Source organism: Mobula hypostoma, chromosome 7, assembly GCF_963921235.1.
Source record: "Mobula hypostoma chromosome 7, sMobHyp1.1, whole genome shotgun sequence".
In the NCBI taxonomy this organism is placed as follows: domain Eukaryota; kingdom Metazoa; phylum Chordata; class Chondrichthyes; order Myliobatiformes; family Myliobatidae; genus Mobula; species Mobula hypostoma.
The window spans coordinates 76,915,827-76,937,188 of NC_086103.1; the positions used below are offsets into that span (position 1 = coordinate 76,915,827).

At 38.5% G+C, this 21,362-nt stretch overlaps 1 protein-coding gene across 7 annotated transcripts in view; it reads left to right on the forward strand.

Annotated features, from left to right (window-relative positions):
* The window catches only part of kif20a (kinesin family member 20A), a 61,310-nt gene that overhangs the window by 37,677 nt on the left and 2,271 nt on the right, over positions 1 to 21,362 (forward strand). For 5 of the 7 annotated variants that reach the window (XM_063053646.1, XM_063053644.1, XM_063053643.1 and 2 more), the window contains exons 6-17: positions 5,248 to 5,359; positions 5,872 to 6,066; positions 7,002 to 7,113; positions 7,628 to 7,696; positions 8,942 to 9,085; positions 9,838 to 10,003; positions 12,465 to 12,638; positions 13,556 to 13,695; positions 14,522 to 14,675; positions 16,678 to 16,876; positions 19,568 to 19,659; positions 20,052 to 20,189. In XM_063053646.1, coding sequence (XP_062909716.1) covers positions 5,248 to 5,359; positions 5,872 to 6,066; positions 7,002 to 7,113; positions 7,628 to 7,696; positions 8,942 to 9,085; positions 9,838 to 10,003; positions 12,465 to 12,638; positions 13,556 to 13,695; positions 14,522 to 14,675; positions 16,678 to 16,876; positions 19,568 to 19,659; positions 20,052 to 20,189 — 1,695 coding nt within the window. The remainder of the gene's footprint in view (positions 1 to 5,247; positions 5,360 to 5,871; positions 6,067 to 7,001; positions 7,114 to 7,627; positions 7,697 to 8,941; positions 9,086 to 9,837; positions 10,004 to 12,464; positions 12,639 to 13,555; positions 13,696 to 14,521; positions 14,676 to 16,677; positions 16,877 to 19,567; positions 19,660 to 20,051; positions 20,190 to 21,362) is intronic. The other 2 variants (XM_063053648.1, XM_063053650.1) reach the window with 2 other exon arrangements.

The window sequence follows — 21,362 nt, forward strand, 5'->3', positions numbered from 1 at the left end:
TTGTGATTTTAAATTTGTTGACCTGCATTGAACATTATTTCTATCATGTATTTGAAGCTTCTTGTATAGAATAATAGATGCTATAAAAATTAAATGGTGGTTCTGTCTGACCAACAGGTGAACGGCAATTCCAATCCCACTCTGAACCCATATTCCTTTATTTCCTCCCTTTGAGTATTTATCTAAAATAATTAATGTTTGGAAAGTATTCAAAGAAACCGGATATGTAAGTACTTGGATAGGTGGGGATGGATTGGAGATGATCATCATGGCTTTGTGCATGGTAGATCATGTCTATCTAATCTTGCAGTTTTTTTTGAGAACGTTACCAGAAAGTTGATAAAGGTGAAGCAGTGGATATTGTCTACATGGACTCTAGCAAGGCATTTCTTCCACAAGGTCCCAGATGGGAGGCTGGTCAAGAAGGTTCAGTCAGTTGGCATTCAGAATGAGGTAGTAAATTGGCTTCATTGGAGAAGCCAGAGAGTGGTAGTAGATGGTTGCCTCTCTGACGTGAGGCCTTTGAGTAGTGGTGTGCCACAGGGATTGGTTAAAGGCATCCATTAGTCTTACGAAACCATGGATCTGCGCCTGGAAAGTCTTCACTCTCCAGGGCGCAGGCCTGGGCAAGGTTGTATGGAAGACCAGCAGTTGCCCATGCTGCAAGTCTCCCCTCTCCACAACGCCAATGTTGTCCAAGGGAAGGGCATTAGGACCCATACAGCTCAGCACCAGTGTCGTCGCAGAGCAATGTGTGATTAAGTGCCTTGCTCAAGGACACAACACGTTGCCTCGGCTGGGGCTCGAACTCACGACTTTCAGGTCGCTAGTCCAATGCCTTAACCACTTGGCCATGTGCCCACATACTGGATTGGTTATTATTCATCATTTTCATCCACTACATAATGTACTGGGTGGGCACAAGAGTACATTCAGCCAGAGACTCATTCCACTGAGATGCAACACAGAGCGTCATAGGAAGTCATTCCTGCCTGTGGCCATCAAACTTTACAACTCCTCCCTTGGAGGGTCAGACACCCTGAGCCAATAGGCTGGTCCTGGACTTATGCTCTGGACTTATTTCCTGGCATAATTTACATATTACTGTTTAACTATTTACGGTTTTATTACTATTTATGGTGCAACTGTAACGAAAAGCAGTTTCCCCCAGGATCAATAAAGTATGACTATGACTATCCAAACTGTTGAGAGTAAACCAGATCAGATTTGTGGATGACACTAAGATTGGGGGTGGAGTGGACAGTGAGATTGGCTATTAAAGCTTGAAGCAGGATCTGGACTAGCTGGGGGAAAATGAGCTTAAAAAGTGGCAGATGGAATTTAATACAGATAAGTGAGAGGTCCACTTTGGGAGGACAAACAAGAATTGGACTTAAACACTGAATAGTAGAGCACTAAAGAGTGGAGAATTGACAAAGCGATCTGGGAATACAGATCCATAATTCCTTGAAAATGGTGTCAGAGGTTGATGGGGTTGTAAGGAAAGTTTTTGTCATATTGGCCTTCATAAATCAAAGTACTGAGTACAGGAGATGGAATGTTGTGTTGAAGTCGTATAAGATGTTGAGGTCTAATTTGGAGTATTGTGTGTAGTTCTGGTCACCTCCCTACAGGAAGGATGTCAATAAAATTGAAAGAGTGCAGAGAAAATTTACAAGGACTTGGGGACCTGAGTTATAGGGAAAGGTTGAATAAGTTAGGACTGTATTCTCTAAAGTGTAGGAGAATGAGGGGAGATTTGAAAGAAGAATACAAAATTATTAGGGGTAAAGGTAGGATAAATGCAAGCAGGCATTTTCCACTGAGTTTGGGTGAGATGAGAACTAGAGGTCATGGGTGTTAAGGGTGATGGGTGAAATGTTTAAGGGGAACATGAGAGATTCTTCACTCAAGGTGGTGAGTGTGTGGAACGAGCTGCCAGCGGTAGTGGTGGATGTAGGTTTGATATCAACATTTGAGAGATTTTGGTAGGTAAATGGACAGGAGGGGTATGGAGGGCTATGGTTCGCATGCATGTCAATGAGACTAGTTAGATTAATATTTTAGCATAGACAAGATGTGCTGATGGGTCGGTTTCTGTGTTGAAGTGTTCTATGATCTATGTTGAGGTTTCTATTGTAGCTAGAGGTCTATTGGAATAAATAAAATGTGAAATAAATTGCAAGAATAGATGTTACATTGGGATCTTATTAATTGTGATTATTTATAGATCTATAGACCAGTGAAGATTGATAGTGGGGGAATCTAAGAAATTGCAGGTGTAATTGCAGCATTTACTTTATTATTGCTATTACTGAAGGTTGGTGTTTGCCCTTTTGTGAAGGAAACCCTCTATATAAAATTCGCTTTTATAAAACACCCAGCATTCAGTATATTATTGCGCAAGTAAAATGTATGGAATGGCAGAAATAATATTGTATGCCTTGAAGATGGTTTTGAACATTCTAAAGCACTGATTCCCAATCTCTTTTAGCCTAATGCCCTCCTAAAACACTTCAATACTTGTGCCTCTTGGGAACAATATGCTTTCTAGCGCCCCCATAGTGTAAAAAGTATCTACCATATGCTAACATGAGAAAAATGCGTTAAATTTTTATTTGTCTTCTAAATCTACCTTGCACAGTAGTTATGCACTGTATAGCAGCTTAGATATCAATATGGTTTTTAGCAAGAGTTGAAATATCTGGTTCTAGTTGTGACAGCAAAAGGTGTGTAACAAGGTCTAGCCCACTTATGTTTTTTTTTGTGTGGGTGTGTGGTTCATTGCATTAAAGCCTCTTTTAACAAGGTAGGAGGATGGAAATGCAATGAAAAGCAGTTTGGCACTTCTCCAAAGACCAGGAAAGTTCACTTGACAGTGTAATGACAAAAGCTGGCATTTTTGAAGAGTAGTTTTTTTTGCTTCATTCTGAATTTTGATAATTTCTTGCAAGCTCTGTTCCTGTTCTTCCACCTCGCAAAGAAATGGGTTAATTACACAGTCCGGAATTTCCAGATCGTTCAAATCCCTGAATCGATTCTGAAAATCCTTCTTGAGTGACTGCAGGTGTAAGCAGTACTCTTACAAATCACTGTCTGTGATTTTTTTTTTTTTTTTCCCCATGCAGGGAAGCTGGGAACCCAATGTTTTGCTTTGTTTCCAATTTTCTGATAAAAGTGCACTTTTTGCCTGGTTTAAACTGAAATTCTTGCCTTGGAGTTTCATATCTAAAATGTTCAATCTGTCATACAGATTGGCTTGGTATGCCACATCTCCACGTATAAGTTCAGTCTTGTTTCCCAAGTTGTCAACTTTGAGCAAAAGTTCAACCACAGTGTCAAACAGATCAAAGAAACGTTTTAAGCAGCAGCCATTTGATAGTCAACTCACTTCAGTGCAAAGAAGCAAGCATTCAAATTCCATCATTATCTTGGCATAACTGGTGAAATATTCTTACCAGAGTCATGTTTGAAAAAATTCACTGTCTGAGGTTTCTGGCTGTGAGATGTTGACGATGAATTACGCAATAGGTTGCAAACAGACTCGGAATTTCTTTTTTCATAAATGCCACTAAACCAGACCTGTTATATATGGATATTGTTGTACAAGAAATTGTGTTCCGAACCAGAATATTTTTATCCTAATGTATATTTTGAACTTGTTGATTGATTCTCTGATATTTGTTTTTCTTTTTTCAAAAGAGAATCTCTTAAACTTTTCAATTTTTGATAAACTACATATGCCATTAACAATGCCTTGTCTCACACAGTTGACTCATCCAGTTGTATCCCCGATTCTGTTTTTGGCTCTATGCATAGTTAATGTTCAATGTCTTCACTTATTTCATCAATACAATGAGCTGTAGAGTAGTTACTCAGCAATTGATTTTAAAATACTAGTATCCGTTTTGAGAACATTGAACACTTTTGATACAGCAGGCATTATTAATCTTTCACCAATTGTATGAGTTTTTCACACTTTGTTATTTTGGAAATGTTATGAGAAGCAATGAGACCACCATCAAGGCAGTTTTTGGCTTTCTTGGCAAATGACTCTAGTGTACAATGCTTTTCAAATGTTGCTTTCATCTTCTGGAATTGAGTAATACCATAAGTAACCTTTTCAGGGTGTCTTATGGAAATATTCCTGCAATCTTGATGGTTTTGTGGCTTCTTTAGAGAGTATAATATTACAATTAAGACAGGTGTTGCTGAATAAAACCATACTCCAGGTAATACAATTGTATTGACGCATTTTCTGTAGTTTCTGTTTCTCAGCAGGATTAGAATCCAAGGCTTCACAGCCTTCAGACTCAGATTGTGCTGTACATATTTATCCATCGTCAAAAGAGCTTAATTAAAGTTTAAAAAATGAACGCACCACCTGTAAATGTCTATCAGATGTTGATGGCAGTGAGTAGACATGGATGGAATGATGGTAGCGGCATGCAAAGGAATGAGGAGAAGGTGAAGACGATCACAGCAGCCAAAAATTATGTTGACAAGGAATCAATTGGAATCTTAGTTGGAATAGAGCTGGTGTTTGGCGAGCTACCATTATGTTTATACTATTCCAGTTAATGCGATTGACCAATCACGTAAGGTCTCTAATCCCCAAAGATGGGTTCTTGACTGCACATGTGAAGCAGAGACCATTTAAAACCCTCCAATTCGAATCCTCTGGCTCGGCTGCTAATTTATACATCCCCAATAGTGTCTGTTTGGTAAGGTCTGATGAGATTGCCGAGTTTCAGGCATGTTGTGATGACGAGTGCTCACCACTTGCAGAGCTATGATTCTTCCTGTGCTTTGCTGTTGTGTGTTTTATTTTTATTTGAAGTGCTTGCTCTTCTAGTGGTCAGTCAGGTCTCATTCGTCAATTTAGGGTGTTGTTCTCTTTCCCACCCCCAAGAATCTCGGAAACCCGACTTCTATTTCCCCCAAGGCACATAACAGCATCCATTGGGAATCACTGTTCTAAAGTATGATCAAATAGAAGTTGGATTACTTGCTCTTGTAGTAGGATAAATATGGTATTTATATAAAAATCACTATTGTTAGAGCTTTGTTCTGCTCCTTGATAAATGTAACACATTGCATTCTGATAGTTTAGAAAGTGAGTTTTCCTGAAATAAGGTAAAGTTCTGCTGTCTTTTCTACTCTTTAATATATTAAAGTTGGAAATTTCTTAATGCTTTGTGCTGAACACTTTGTTTCTGATCCTGGTCTACAATCATTTTTACTTAGGAGGATATACAGACTCCAATGAAAAAGAAATCAGAGTTTAGCCTAAGGGAAGGCCTCAGCTGTAATTCTGATAGTGGTATTGGGGGCATGTCATCTGTCAGTTCTTTAGAAGGTAAGAAGGTCACTCATTGAAGGTGATTTGTAAGAAGTGACCAGTGTTCACTTCTCTTGCATGTTGTGTGATTTGCCATATCATGTCAATAAGCTTTTGTAGTGTCGAGTAAAAAGAATCTGCATATATCTTGTTAAATGTTCTTGGAAAGCATTTAACATTTAATGAATAATATTTTGAAATCAAATGCTGTTTTGATGACTGATTTCTTGGCAAGCAAGTTTTTTTGCTTTTGAGGAAGATCCCACAGATAATTGATATATGACCAGTTGTTAATTTTTGCTAGGAGAATGAATATCTGCTGAGATTGGGGGTGATGGGGTGGGATGGGGTGTTCCTTGGTTTCACAGGATGCTTGATGTACTTTTGGGGATTTTTTAACTGCTTGCTGTATGTATGTACACAGTTGAAATTGCATGCTCACTTCTATGAAGAATGCAGCCATCACTATACTTTGCTAGCTACTAAAAATCTTCACTCATTTTTCTTTCTTTTCACTTGCTCTCCCCCAGAGACTGCATCCCGTTGGGCTGATCATGATACAGTTGTTCTCCAGCAGGGGGAGCACGTCCAGTATTCCATTTGGGTCTCCTTCTTTGAAATTTACAATGAACTTGCCTATGACTTGCTGGACACTACTTCTGCAAACCATAAACGACAAACCTTAAAACTATGTGAGGATAAAAATGGAAACACTTACATAAAAGGTGATTGCCCTATTCTGCATATGGCTTTTTACCTTTGTGTTTACATTTTTGGAAGAATATGGTTCATCTATGGTTTTTTTGTCTTAAACCTGGTAAAAAGGGAGGTAATGTGCTTCTTATGGCTCATTACTTTTGTTTACATTTTTGGAAACGTATGTTCATCCTTTTTAAACACTCAAAGGAAGGTAATGTGCTTTTTAAAATCAGTTATGGATGTAGTAAATTGAGAATATGCTGACTAGTACTCATCTGAGAACTTCAAACTTTATTGTAGGATTGAAATGGGACAGCTCTTCACAGGGAATCATTTCATTGCATGATCTTTGTAATAATTCCTTGCATGTGACTATTTGGCCTGTTCTGATTATGTGCTACAGTGAGGGTCCTGCATGCAAAGTTGGGATTATTTCTGGACTTTATTTTAAAGTTCTTGAAAATGTCCAAAATGTAACCCATGAATATTTAGATTTGTATTTGTATGCCAAATATTAGCATGTGGGCTATTCAGTGTCTTGTGGGCAGCCTCAGGAGAGATGAAGGTTATGGGAGTGAACCCAGACGGCAAATCCGGAGTGGAGCCCCTATGGTGGCTGGATGTCATTGACCATCCTTCTGGCAGCTCCTCCGGTCAAGCTGGTGGCAAATATATTGCTTCATAAGCTTTCCTTTGGACTACACTGGTGAGGCCGAGAGGGGGATCTTGACGACTGGGCATCTCAGGTTCTGTTCAGGCTTGTGGTGATCATCATCATCCATTGTCCTTCAAGACAGACGCTAACCAACATTCTCTGCTGATTTGATTTCAGGATGAAATTGACAAAAATAAGGCCCAACAGTTTAAAAATTGATTTGGAAACAAAACCAATTTCAGAAATCGTACATGTAATCACTCAGATTTTAAACTGTTCATTGATGAATTAATAATTTTTTTCCAGATTTGACCTGGATCAATGTGGGTGATGCAGAAGAAGCTTGGAAAATTCTTAAAATAGGCCGTAAAAACCAAAGCATAGCGGCAACGCATGTGAACCAGAATTCCAGCAGGAGGTGAGTGAATTTGTTTAGGATTTTTACCCTTCACTGCTTTAGAAATGGTTGCTGTGGCTTGGCTTGAAAGGTCTGAGACTGCATTGGGAAGTACATAATCACCCCGATCTTGATTCCCAAAAATTGTTCCCATTAATAAACATCCAGGGCTAATGGTTCTCTAAAGGTTTGTCTGTTACCTTGCTCTTGTGTGAGGTTTACTTCGTGTGATTTTTAAAATGTATTTGTGCAAGGTAATGTGCTTTTTAAAATCAGTTATGGATGTAGATTTTTGACTTGGTGGTTTAAAATTCCAAAGTTATCTACAGTTCAGACTTTTTTAAACTTTGTGCATCAATCTTTTTAAACTTAATTCCTTTAAAAGCATGATTAGATTTAATTTTTTTTTATTGTGAGTGAAGATTGAGTAGGATTTAAAGCACATTGGCTGTAACACCTGTATCTGATATACAAGTCCATGGATTTCACTAAAAAAAATATGAGATATCTTTATTCTCCTCATTCTTGTTTCCAGTCACAGTATTTTTTCTATTCGCATAATTCATGTGTCCGAAGATTGGAAATCTATACTACAAACAAGCGAGTGAGTATTAATCAATGCGATCATCTTTAATTCTCCTTTGACATGTCTGATCAATAAATACCTGTGGTATTCTGCACTGCCAGAAAGCAGTTTTGACTCTGTTAAAGCACAATTCAGTGGAGGGGGAAGAAGGGGAGATGATTTGTAAATTAGGCTGTGGTACATTATATAACTCTTTCTTCAATTTTTGAGTGTTCTCTAGTCTATTTTTATCATTATTTAAAAAGTAAAACAATTTGGAAATAACTGATTGGACCTTGAATTGGGAATCAAGTGTATATTTTATATTGTGTTAAATGGAGGTTCTACAGCAGCATTTGTGTCTGTATTGCATTGTATTCAGATTACACACGTCAGTGTAATGGAAGCACCAGACTCGGTAGGAAAGTATCATGTGAAAGTAGATTCACAGCCAGAATTGCAGACAAACATAAGGGTTTTAAAAGAATGAATTCTATTGTATAACTTTTTTACCTTGAAGTTAATGTGGGCTATCTGCTCTCTGAGTGAAGAAGGTGCATTTGGTTTACTGTCTCATGAATGTAGATACTGCTGACAATATTAAAGTCGACAATGCAGAAGTGCTTCAGGTAAATTTTGACAAAGCGCTGTTGGAGCAATACCAAGATCCATCGGACAAGATCGGTTTACTGGACTCTGATCAACTACGCATTTTCACTCTTCAAAAATTAGACAACGGGCTTCATGCCCCTAGTTTCTAGTGAACACAAATTAGATATACAGTACATATCTGATAACTAGGCATTGTTTTCCAAATTCCCACTGCCCTTTTTTTTTTTTGTTTCATTGATGAATTTGTTTGCCCTAATCTCCATGACCTCCCAAATGAAGCTTGAAACAAAAATTTGGCAGGTTAATGTGTTAGGAGAAATTTTTGTGATAAGTTAGAGACACAAGTCTGCTAAATAGTACAGTAATTGGTAATTATCTTCTAGTGCTGCCACCTAGAGGAAGTAATAGCAGAGTGACGAGAAAAGTTTCCTGATGCTGGAAATCCAATCAACGCACACGTGGGCACGCACACAACGGGCACACACACAACGGGCACACTTCACACCCTTCACAAGGGTCTCAGCACAAAACTTTTACTCTTTTCCATAGATGCTGCCTTGCCTGCTGAGTTCACACAGTATTTTGTGTGTGTTGCTTGTAGAGGAAGTAATGTTTACTTGCTGTAATCAGAAATACACCGGAACACAGCTTCATTCCATTTTTTTTTCCCAGATTAACTTTGTGTGACCTGGCTGGCTCTGAACGCTGTAAAGAACAGAAGTGTGGTAACAGGATGAAGGAGGCAACAAACATCAACACTTCCCTGCACACTCTCGGCAGATGTATCAGTGCCTTGCGTCAGAATCAGCAGATCAAGTATGTGCAGCATTATCTACTTTAAAGCAGTTTTTTTCCATTGTCCCTGCCCTTAATTTGCTTGTTGTCTTGTAACGTAACCACTAATGGAGCATCTTTCAAACAATTGTTTGGGCTAATTGACTGAAAGAAGTAAAACTGTCACAAAGATACAAAACATTTCGAAAGCAAATGTTTTAAAATTTATAACAATGGTAGAACAAAATATCAGAAGTTAACAAGAAAATTGACCTCTCAGATAATTATGGAAAAAATACCTTATTGTTTCTGATTTAGTTTGGTGATTTGGACACTACTTAAGCCCATCACCCCTACTGGGGCCTAGGCTGCTGATAGCAGCTTGCCAGAGTCATCTGTTCTGGGCCAATTTTTCAAGCTTTCCCAGGTGTAACCCATCTTGGTGCATCCTTCCTGTCTGAGGGATGAGGTCTTTGGAGCTTCTAACTCTGGTTTTTTTTTTAAAACAGGATGGGGTTGTTAGCATCATGCCCAACCTTCCTCTTTTTTGCAGCTGGGCTTGGGACCATCTATGACAGAGTTAATTTTTTTGGACACTGGGCACATGTTAATAAATATGCTGTAGTTGGCATCTTCCACTCTGGAAGTGGGCTGATCTCAAACCCTGAGGGACTTCCTGAGGAGAAGGTGAAGACTGCCACCTTGCAAACAGCTGAAATGTCATCTTCTGGTATTTGACCTAGTAACTTGTTCAGAAATACCAGGTTCTTGAAGTTTGTTTACTGCATTTGCAGATCAAAGCCCAATGTGGTGCCTTTCCGGGACAGTAAATTGACTCGTGTATTCCAAGGGTTTTTCTCTAACCGTGGAAAATCCTGTATGATTGTGAACATTAATCAGTGTGCATCCACATATGATGAAACATTACAAGTCATGAAATTTTCAGCTATTGCCAGCCAGGTGAGTAGTCCACAACTGTTGTTGATAAATGACAGCTCTTGTAGTTGATAAACATTAGTCTACTTGGAATCCTATCTATAATCTGCACATTAAGTTTTTTTTGCAGTTTGTGTGTAAACTGTAGTCTGTGGTTGTACAGTGGATTCCAGTTAATTGGGACCAATACATTTTGGCCCAATTGAGCATTTGCCCCAATTAGCTGCATTTTCATGGAAATGGTTAAAAAGGAATAAACACAGCAAGCTATCACCTAACTGGGTAACAAATTATGTATTTAAAATACAAAACAAATTAGAACATTACCAATACTACCACAGTACTATAAAAGTGTGTATTGGTTCCTGATAGTTATTGACGGAGAAATTTTGTTTTTTGAAGTTTTATTTTTATTTGGATAAGGAATTCACAAGTATCATGTACTTTTTTCACATGTATAACCTTTTCCATTTTTTATATGTATAAAACTATAATTATTTTTACATAAGTACACATTGAGATGATATAAAAAGAAATTACACTTAAATAATTATGTACAGTGGAAATTCTAATCTATTAGGCTAAGTAATGGTATTAATTGTTAAGAAAAATAGTAATAATAGTGGATTAGTAATAGTTTCCATACATCTCTTCTGGAACATTACTTCTGGTCCAAAATGTTGTATGTAAGCCTATGTAAAACCATTGTAGGTGTTTATATCCTAACTTGTTCATACTTGCTCCTGCCCCCAAACATAATTATCCAATCCCTATGTACTTATTTACTTAATTTTATCATTTTTTATCCCTTACCAAAATCTTTTCCTTGTATTAATTCTCTATTTTCCAAACAAAAACAGTAAACATTTAGACTAGGGGTGCTTACATTAGCAATATTACTGTGTTGATGAGAAGAGCAGTATAAATCATTAGGAGAGTCATCTAAAGTCTGCTCGCATTGGGGTTATATATTCAATCCATTTATTCCAGATTTGATAAAATTTTTCTTTTTGAATTCTCAGGGAGTAAGTCAACTTTTCCATTTTAAATATTTCCAAGATAATTTCGTGCCAATCTTCTAATGTAGGTGGTTTTGGATTTGGCCACTTTCTAGTGATTGATTTCTTACTTGCTGCTAAAAGGGCCTGCAGCAACTTTATATCTTCCTTCTGTTCAAGAAACAATACATGCCCCAAATAGAGTGTCTCAAAGTTCAGAGGTATCTGGGTCCTAAGTACCTTAACTAATGTTCTATGAATACCTTCCCAATATAGACTTAATTTAGGACAATCCCAGAAAACATGGAAATGATTTGCCTCCTTGGAGCCGCATCTTCTCCAACACGTCACATTTGTATCTTTATATTTTTCCTGATATGGGGTCTTGAAGTATCTTATAATATTTTTCCAACAATGTTCTCTCCAAGTCAAAGAATTATGACGGAGAAATTCATCCACTGTACTTTGCTGTGATATTCTCACTGTAAATGAACAAGATCAGTGCAGATAATGGACTGTCTTATAATATTTTTGACAGTTGCATCCTACAAATTTTCATTGCAAATTAAAGATGGTTGTCGATACCTTCAAATTCTGTCTAGTTCCTAATTTGTTAAAGTAGTAAAATAGTTTCCTTTTCACTCACGGCCATTCCTGGCATCTCCAAACCTGAATGCAGTGAGCAAAACAGCACTGAATTGTTTTGCTGCTTATTTCTTGCTATCAGTGACAAAATGTGCTGCATTTTGAACGAACACATAATTTTTTTTAAAAAAAAGAACTGTTCACTCGAAGCAGTGTAGTGTCTAACGGCCACGAAATGCATATGACTGACGCTATTTAGAGACTGTTTGGCAACAGTCTCTTGTCCCAATTAAGTGGCTTAGTGTCCCAATAAATGAAGGGAATTCGTATTTTCTTGATTAGCTTTTGTTCTTTAAGAGTTGTTTCAAATAAGCCGCTGCCCCGATTAACCGATGGCCTATTTAACCGTAATCCACTGTTTTCCTCATTTAAGCCCGAAGGCTGTGGGTTTAAGATAATTTCATAAATACAAGCAGTAATGCTAGGCTGATTTCTAGTGCAAAACTGAAGCTGAGCTGCAATATTGAACATGTTATCCACTCGCACAGATGTTAAACTAAAGCCGATTGATTGCTTTGCATGAATATAAAAGATACAATTGCATTCTTTGGATGAATGGTTGGTGTCCCGGTCAATATCTATCCTCCACTAATATGCCTGAAATGTATTAAATGGTCATAACATGTTCTTGTAAATTAAATGTCAGTCTGTTCATTTTAATTTTTCCTGACCTATAATTTGAAAGGAAATCAAATCATTGAGTATTTAAAATTTTGTTCTGTCATTCACTTATTACTGGAAGGCAAAGCTTAGAAAATAGCGTGATATGCTTCAAACTACAGTTTTTTACTGTGTAAACCCAGTTGAATTGGATATATTGATTGCTATTTCTATCACCGTAGTTGATACAAGCGCCTTCTATGAAGCTATATCCTTCCATCCGATCACTACTCCGAGAACAGGATGGATGGAACAACTGCAATGCACAAGAACCAGTTGAAGAACAGGAGGAATATGATGAGGAGGAAGAGAATGATAATGAAAGTGACCCTAATATCAGCACACTGGACAAGGAGGTGGGTTTACATTGCATACTGATGCAGAATCTCTGCTGTAACTGCTGTTTGCACTTGTCTTGGGTGACTCAAAACATCACCCGTCCTCTTCATTTGTCTTTACAGTTCTCATTTCTGCATTGGAATAAGCATAAATTAAACTGAATAATGTCACAATGGATGTTATGTTGTAGTAAAACTTCTAAAGGCAGCTGATATTAATAGACTTGCACAATTGTGTTTTACCTGATTTGTTAAAAGTATATTATATCATAAACTATGATATTTGGCTATTTATATCATAAACTATGATATTAGGCTATTTGGCCCTTTAATCAAATTGACTAACCCTTTGCCTTAATGCCGTTTTCCTGTACTAATCCAATGTTCTTCATAATCAAAAACCTATTGATTTTTCTTTGTTTTAAAAAAATATGGTGACTGAAACTTTGCAGTTCCTTATAGAGAATTGCAAGGTATTACTATCCTCTGGGCAAGGAAAATCTTCTCCCATCTTTGTCCCACCAAGCCAGCTCCTATTCTGAGATCATGACTCCTAATTTAAAATATTCTGGCTGGGGATAACAAAACCCTAACCTGTCAAGCCCTTTTATTTAATAATAAAAAAAAGTAAATAACTTGTATGAATCAAGGGATCACCTCTCCTTTGGAACTGAATTCAGGAATACACAGCCCCAGGCTTCATTGGACAAAGTAACTGGTTCAGTGAGTGTGTGCTTTACTAGTTCAGTTGCTATGGATGCGTAAATCAAATTGTGAAAGTGTTGTTAAACTGCTAACCTTTAATTAACTTGATATCTTTATTATCTCTGTGTACGCGATGTAAATTGTCAACAATTCTGCCCTCAACTAACAATCCTGATTTTTTTTTTGTGTTCAGTTTTTGTCATCTAATTAACCATGCAATTACTACTTAGTCATTGCAGAAAATTATTGAATGTCTACAGCAGCATCTGATTAAGGAAAAACAGGAGAAGCTGTTGATGGAGAGTGACATCAGGCAAAGTGTTGTCAATGAAATGATGGAACAATATAATGCTATGGAGAAACACTGGAGGTACTTATTGCCAAGTATGGTGTAAAATTGTTGTCTGTGATTACTTTTGTCATTTTTACAATATTAGTGAAGATTGCTAATATGGTAAATATATATTTTAATTGGACAAATCCAAACCTGTCAATATCCCTTGAGATTTAGTAATTTGTCAATTGAGATCCATCGTGTAGAAACAAAACAAATAACTTTCTGTGCTACATACAAAATGCTGGAGGATCTCAGCAGGCCAGGCAGCATCTATGGGAAAGAGTCAATGTTTCAGGCCTGCTGAAGGGGTTTGTCCAGAAACGTTGACTGTACTCTTTCCCATAGGTGCTGCCTGGCCTGCTGAGTTCCTCCAGCATTTATATGTGTGTTGCTTGGATTTCTAACATCTGCAGATGTGCTTTTCTAAAAGAAACGTTTTGCATTGTTGCATAGTGCTTAACCACTAATGGGGTTTGAGTTGTGCCCAGTTTCAGCTTGTAAGCAACAGGAACAAGTTGCTACAATCAGAAGTCTGAAGTGACAGCTGCAGGGCGAATAACAACTATGCATGGTGATTTGTATGTAATTACTTGTTATTATTCTCCATCTGTCCATTGTTCTCCATCTGTCCAACATCAATAGAAGCATATTGTACTATTAAACCTGCTTTCATAATATAAGCTACTTCTGTCATTATTTTAAAGTAGATCCTAAAAATAATAGCCTTGCATTAAAAATTTCTTATTTGGTCCCTGTTACATTGTGAACGATTCAGTTTGTTTTTTATTTTCCAGGGCAGTGAAAGTAGCATCCTTGTGAGATTGGGATGAATTTCACATTTCCCTTTTTATCCCCTCAGTGAACAACTTGAAGAACAAAAAGATCGTTTGGAAGATGCCTTTGAGGCAAAGATGAAAAATTACCAAGAATATGTGAAATTCTATTATCAGCAATCTTCTGCTGAAGAGGAAGGTTCTGAATCTGATGATGAAATGGGTGATGATAAAGCGTTGGTAAGATACATTCATCATTTTAGAATTAATAATATTGAATTGTCTGCAGTAACCCAGGATCTTGGCTTTGAAGCAAAGATTAAAGTCAATATGAAACATCCCTCATTGGCCTTAAATAATCTACTGCCAGTTGGGGCTGTTACGTATGTCTGGAGTTGCATGTTGCCCAGAGGACCAAAGAAAGGCAGTCAACTAAGTGGAATTAAATGAAAATTCTTCAAGTCATAAGATTTGAACTTAGGTCTCATCTTTAGTTCACGTCTGTAGATAACTATCCAATTACATAACCACTGTTATTGTTCAGTCTGTAGTGAATGGACCTGGCTACTGATTCCTCAATGATCCCATCTGGAAAGGAGTATGGATTAAGTTAGAGTGCTTGGTTGCAGTTGCTTACTGGACAGAAAAGCCTGGTGACTTCTCTGGCAAGAGCAACTGTTTGCTGCCACTCCAGAAAGGGCAGCTTCTTAAATGGCCACATTTTAACAAGCCAACCTCACTTTGGCCTTGCCAGTGATGATTGTGATGCAATAAATGCCAAAATATGAAGAATCTAAGGACGCAAACAACAGGAATTCTGCAGATGAAAAGAATCTAAGGAGTTGGATTATGAAGTTATTCGACTAGTCAAGCTGTTAGCTGAATGTAATGAACAAACTTTAATTAGAGTGCCCGGCTGGTGGGATCTCTAGACTTGTTCTTTGTCACATTGTCAGGATGCTAAGTGTACAACTATTATTTCTGTTCAGTTAGGCAGGCCATACTGAAACTTGTCTTCCAATTTCTGTAATGTTATTATCTTTCCTTTTGCATCTTTACAATACCCAGCATACTGTTCTCCAAACTGACTGAATTGTTCATGAACAAAATTAAGTGCAATTAAAAAAAAAAAAAATTTTTAAAAATCCTGCTTTTCTTTATCAGAGATGAGATCCTCAAATGCTCCCCTTGTCATTGGGAGACTTGATTACTAGGGGAATTGCACATAAAAGTAAGGAATGTAATGCTGCCCTCTATGTGCAATATGGTTGTGCAAGCCAGGATTGTATCAAGTCACCTCTGATTTTCTCCCCCCCCCCCCCCCCCACCGACCGTTCCAAAAAGCCCTAGCTTGCTCGAACTCTTCTCATAAAGCATGCTCTCTAATCTTGGCAACATCCTGGTACATTTTCTCTGCACCCTCTAAAGCTTCCACATCTTTTAATAAGGCGACCATAACTGAGCACATTATTTCAAGTGTGGTCCAGCCAGTATTTTACCTTGTGACTTTTGAGCTCAATCCCCCGACTATGAAGACCCACACACCATACACCTTAACCACCTTCTTATGAATTTGCGTGACAACTTTGAGGGATCTGTGGGAGGTGGACCTCAAGATCCCTCTGTTCTCTACACTGCCAAGTATCCTGCCATTAACCCCATTCTGCCTTTAAATTTGAGTTTCAAAGTAAATCACTTTGCAATTTTCTGAATTAAACTGCCTCTGCCACTTCTGAGTCCAGCTTTGTGTCCTATCATTGTCCCATTGCAACTTAAGATAACCATCTACACTATCCACAACATGCCAACCTTCACATTCATCTGCAAACTTGCTAATCCACCCTTCTACTTCCTCACCTGAGTTAATTATAAAATTCAAGAACAGATCCCTGAAGAACACCACTTATCATTGACCTTCAGGCAGAATATGATTCATCTACAACTACCTGCTTTCTTTGGGCATGATAATTCTATATCCACACAACCAAGATGCCCTGGATCCCATGCCCATCTTCCTGGATGAGCTTACCTTGGGGAACCTTATCAAATGCCTTACCAAAATACGTATACATTACATCCACTGCCCTGCCTTCATCGATGTACCTCCTCAAAAAAAATTCAAACAGACTCATGAGGCCATGCTGACTATAATTCTCCAAATGCTTGTGAATCCTGTCTTGTGAATCTTTAATTTACCCATCACTGAAGTAAGCTTGGATTCTTTTTTTCCTCCTTCCTCAAGTCAAAGAGAATACAGGAACTGGAAGCAACTATTCAGCAACTGAAGGCGGAACGGAAGTCCACTAGTCAGCCAAAGAGGCGGTCCACTCGTTTGGCCAGTGTGAGCCTCAGAAATGAGCTGCATTCTGTTCAGCTGATGCTGGTGAATACAAAAGCAGAGCTGGAACAAAGCAAGGCTGAAGCAGCTTTCAATGCAGAGGGTGAGTGTATTTGGTCTGGTAATGTTTTTATATCTATAAAATAGCTAAAGAGGAGAGAAATGTTGCAAGGATTGTCTAATAGGTAACCACTTTGTGGTCAGCCCTACTCTATTTCAAAATGTAAGGTGAATACTTTTGGAGAAACTGGTTGATAGATCCAATTTACTTTGGGACTTTGTTAACCATTAGCAGTAAATCTGGTCAGACTTTGGAATTTTACATCACTTACTGAAAAGTGAATAATTTACTCGATGTTTTAAAAAAGTGGTTTCAAATCATTTACAGAACTAAATAAACATTCCTTTATGAGGAGAGTTCAGTGCAGCGAGGCAGAAGCAGCAGCATCACTCAATTTGCAGCAACCCCTGGTTGCTGTCAGTCCATTTTGCATGATCAATGTCAGGTTGAATGGATATGATGTGTTAGAGTAGAGGTTCTAAGAGTGTAGTCACAGTAAACCATTTTCTTACTAGTGGGATAGGAGCAGACAGTATGTAAAAGTATGATGCTCGTAGGTAGGAATTTGGGAAAGAGAAATTATACAATGGAAATGTAGAGGTTGTTTAGGGTGCACTTGCATGGGATACCGATTTGTCCTAATTGAGGCAGGGAAAGGATAGTAGGGTGAAGGAACTCAGCTTGAATAGAGATCAAGAAGCAAGCCAGTCAACTTTTTGAGAGTTGTACGGTAGCCAGGAAGTGGCTTAAGAAAGGACTTGGGAGCGTCTGGAGGGAACATGCAGGCACTGGTGAGTAACATTAAGGAAAACCCAAGGTGTTCTACATGTATCAACAGGAGGATGACTAGTGACCAATCATCGATAAAAGAGGAAATGTGCATGAAGGTAACGATGGATCTTAATGAATACTTTTGTTTCAGTTGTCACCAGTGTGAGGTACCTTGATGAATGTGAGGGCAGTGTAGAATGGGCTAGTATGTCAACATTAAGAAGGGATGTGCTGAGACTTTAAAAACATTGGAATAGATAAGTCCCCGGGGCTGGATGGGATTATACCCCAGGTCACGAAGGGAAGTGAAGGAAAAGAGTGCTGTGCCTTTGTCTATATCTTTGCATCCACGCCAGCTACAGGATTAGAGGGTAGCAAATGCTCTTCCTTCACTCAAGAAAGGTCATGGGGATAATCCTGGGGAATTACAGACGTGTGAGTCTTCTGTTATTGGTGGGAAAACTATTGAAGAGGATTCTTGGAGATGGGATTTGAGTATTAGGAGCTATGGACTGATATATGGATGTTCATTATGACTTTATGAGGGGGCAGGTTGCACCTCATGAGCCTGATTGAAATCTTCGAGGAAACGATGAGGCATTGTTGAAGGTCGAGCAGTGGATGTGGTATATTTTGGTAACCCATTTGGCAGTTTCCCATGGTAGACTCCTTCAAAAGTTTGGAGGCATGGCAGTATAGATCTGGAGCTGGTTTTCCTCAGAAGGTAGAGGATGGTGGTAGAGTATTCCACCTGGAGGTTGGTGCCCAGTGGTAGTCTGCATGGAACTGTTCCGGGACCTCTGCTCTTAAGTGATTTTTATAAATGACTTGGATGAGGAAGTTGAAGGGTAGGTTAGTAAGTTTGCAGATGACACAGCTGGTGGTATTGTAAGATGGTGCAGAGGGTTGTCTTGGGCTACAATGAGACATTGATCTGCAGAGTTGGGCTGAGAAGTGGCAGATGAAGTTTAATCCAGAAAAGTGTTAAGTGATACACTTTGAAAGGTTGTACTTGAGGACAGTACAGGATCAATGCAAGATTTTTAGCAGTTTAGAAAAACGGGGAATCATTGGGTCCACATCCATAGATCCCTCAAAATTGCCATGCAAATCAACAGGGTAGTTAAGAAGACATATGGTGTGTTGGCCTAAAATAGTTGGGGGATAGTGATCAAGTGCCACAAGGTGATGTTACAGCTCTATAAAACTAGTTAAACCACACTCTAGCCACCTCATTAGATGAAGGATGTGGAAGCATTAGAAAGTACAAAGGAGATTTACCAAGATGCTGTCTGGATCGGAGGGCATGCCTAATAAGCAAAAGTTGAGCAAGCTAGGGCTTTCTCTTTAGACTGAAGGAGGATGAGAAGCGACTTGATAGAAGTGCATATTATGATGAGAGGCATTGATAGTGGACAGCTATCGTCTTTTCCCAGAGCAGAAATGACTAATGTGAGAAGGCATAATTTTAAGGTGATTTACGGAAAGTATAGAGGGAATGTCAGATGTGGGTGTTTTTCTTTAACATCATGGTGGGTGCATGAAATGTTCTGCCATGGGTGGTGGGAGCGGCAGATACATTAGGTACATTTAGGAGACTCTTAGATAAACACGTATGAGAGAAAAATATAGGCACGTGAGAGGGAAGCATTAGAGTGATCTTGGAGTAGTTTAATAAATGATTAGCACAACATCGTGGGCCAAAGGGCCTGTAATGTGCTATAGTGTTTTAAGGAACAATGCTTCCAACTTGAAGAAATTCAGTATTAAAGCAGTCTGCCATTCTGTCTTCAATTGGTCAGGAAACAAAATAGAAAAGTACCTTTTTAAACATCTACCCCTTCCAGATGAGTATTTTGAAGGTGGATTTCACTAGCACCTTTGTCATTTATCATTGCTATTTTGGACTAAAGGTTTGCCTGGTAGATTAATGAAGTACTTGCTTTTTGGCCATCTTAACAGAATTGAAGCGATACAAAGAAATGGTGGAGCCTCCTGCTGGAGTGAAACACCTTACAAATAACGCAGACCGAAAACTAGAAGAGGGACAGAAGGTAAGTTTTGGTTTTCCTCCTTGGTCTGCATTATCATATTTAACCTTCTAATTTTGTGGCTACAATACTGCATAATTATACTTTGAATTCCCACTAATAGCTGCTTCATGATAATAGTGAGAAACTAATATCTGATCTGCACCAATATAGAACAGAGCTTAATGAGAATGCTTGATTTGTATGATTAGTACAAGTAGATCAAGTTATTGGGTAACTGCTACATGTGAGCTGGTTTCTTGATGGTTTTGCGCAGAATTGAAAACCTTGCCTCATTGCCCTGATGAAAAGTCATTGATCAGAAATGCTTGCTGTTTCTTTTAGGGTTATTTTACAGAATTATTACAAATATGCATGATTCTACTCATTTGGTAATCTACGTATCTATTTTTCAGCATGCAAAAACGTTGCAGAAGGAGTTACAGAAAATAGAGCAGATATTGCAAACATCAGAGAGAGCATGTTGCCATAACACTGAAGCAGAGAAACTGCGACATACTCTAGCCAAATGCAAAGATCTAATGTTGAAACAGGTACGTTGGAAACCTGAGAATAGATCCCACCCACAGTGATCCTGGTTGTTCACACATGTTCAGAAATGTAGTTATGTGGAAAGCCTCGCAACCATGTCCGTATAATACTTCCGAACTATTTGCTCAGGTAAAAGTGTGAAGCCTGTGAAAGCTGCTTTTTTTTTTGTATTGGGAGGGATCTGAATGCAGTTATCTCAAAAGGAAAAAACTTACCAAATAAACCACAATAGCCTAAACAGATCTACTTGCAATCTTCTGCCTTTTATATTTGCAGTTGGTAGGTTCTGTTTTTAGCAATGTTTCTCTTCCAAAATAGAGAAAATACTTTGCATGATTTTTCCAGGTTCGAGGAGTGGTGGTGAGCTGTTGGGTTTGGCTTTGGCTTCTGAGCAACAAAGTAAACTAGCCATGAGAAATAGACATGGGAGCAGAATTGGATCATTTGGCCCATTTCATCATGGCTGCTCCACCCCAATCTTCTGCCTTCTCCCCGTAACCTTTCATGCTCTGATTAGATCAAGAATCTATCAATCTCAGCAATATATACACAGACTTTGCCTCCACAGCCACCTGTGGCAACGAATTCCATTTTCACCACACTCTGGCTGAAGAAATCCTGCCTCATCTGTTCTAAATGGGCATTGAGGCTGTGCCCTCTGGTCCTTGACTCACCAACTGTAGGAAACATCCTCTCCACATCCATTCTATCAAGGCCTTTCAGTGCCTGATAGGTTTCAATGAGATCCTCCTCCACTCTTCTAAGTTCCAGTGACTAAAGGCCCAGAGCCATCAATCACTCAATATACAATCAGCCTTTCATTCTCAAATCATTTTTGTGATTCCCCTCTGAACCCTCCCCAATGACAGCATGTCTTTTCTTAAACAAGGGTCTCAACTCTGCTCACAAATAGGAATAGGGCAACCGTGCATTGAATCTGCTCCGTCATTCAGTTTGACGTGACTAATGCTGTGCTCAGGTCCACTTTCTCTATTGGTTCCCAAATTGTTATTTTCTTAGTATCCAAAGCTGAGTAACCTCAACCACTGAATATCCACAGCTCCAACAAAGGATTAAAAGTATTTGGAATTCTGAGCAGAGGTCATGGGTTAAGAGTGAAAGGTGGAATATTGAAGGAAAACTCGAGAGGGAAATAAACTCAGCAAGTGTAGAAT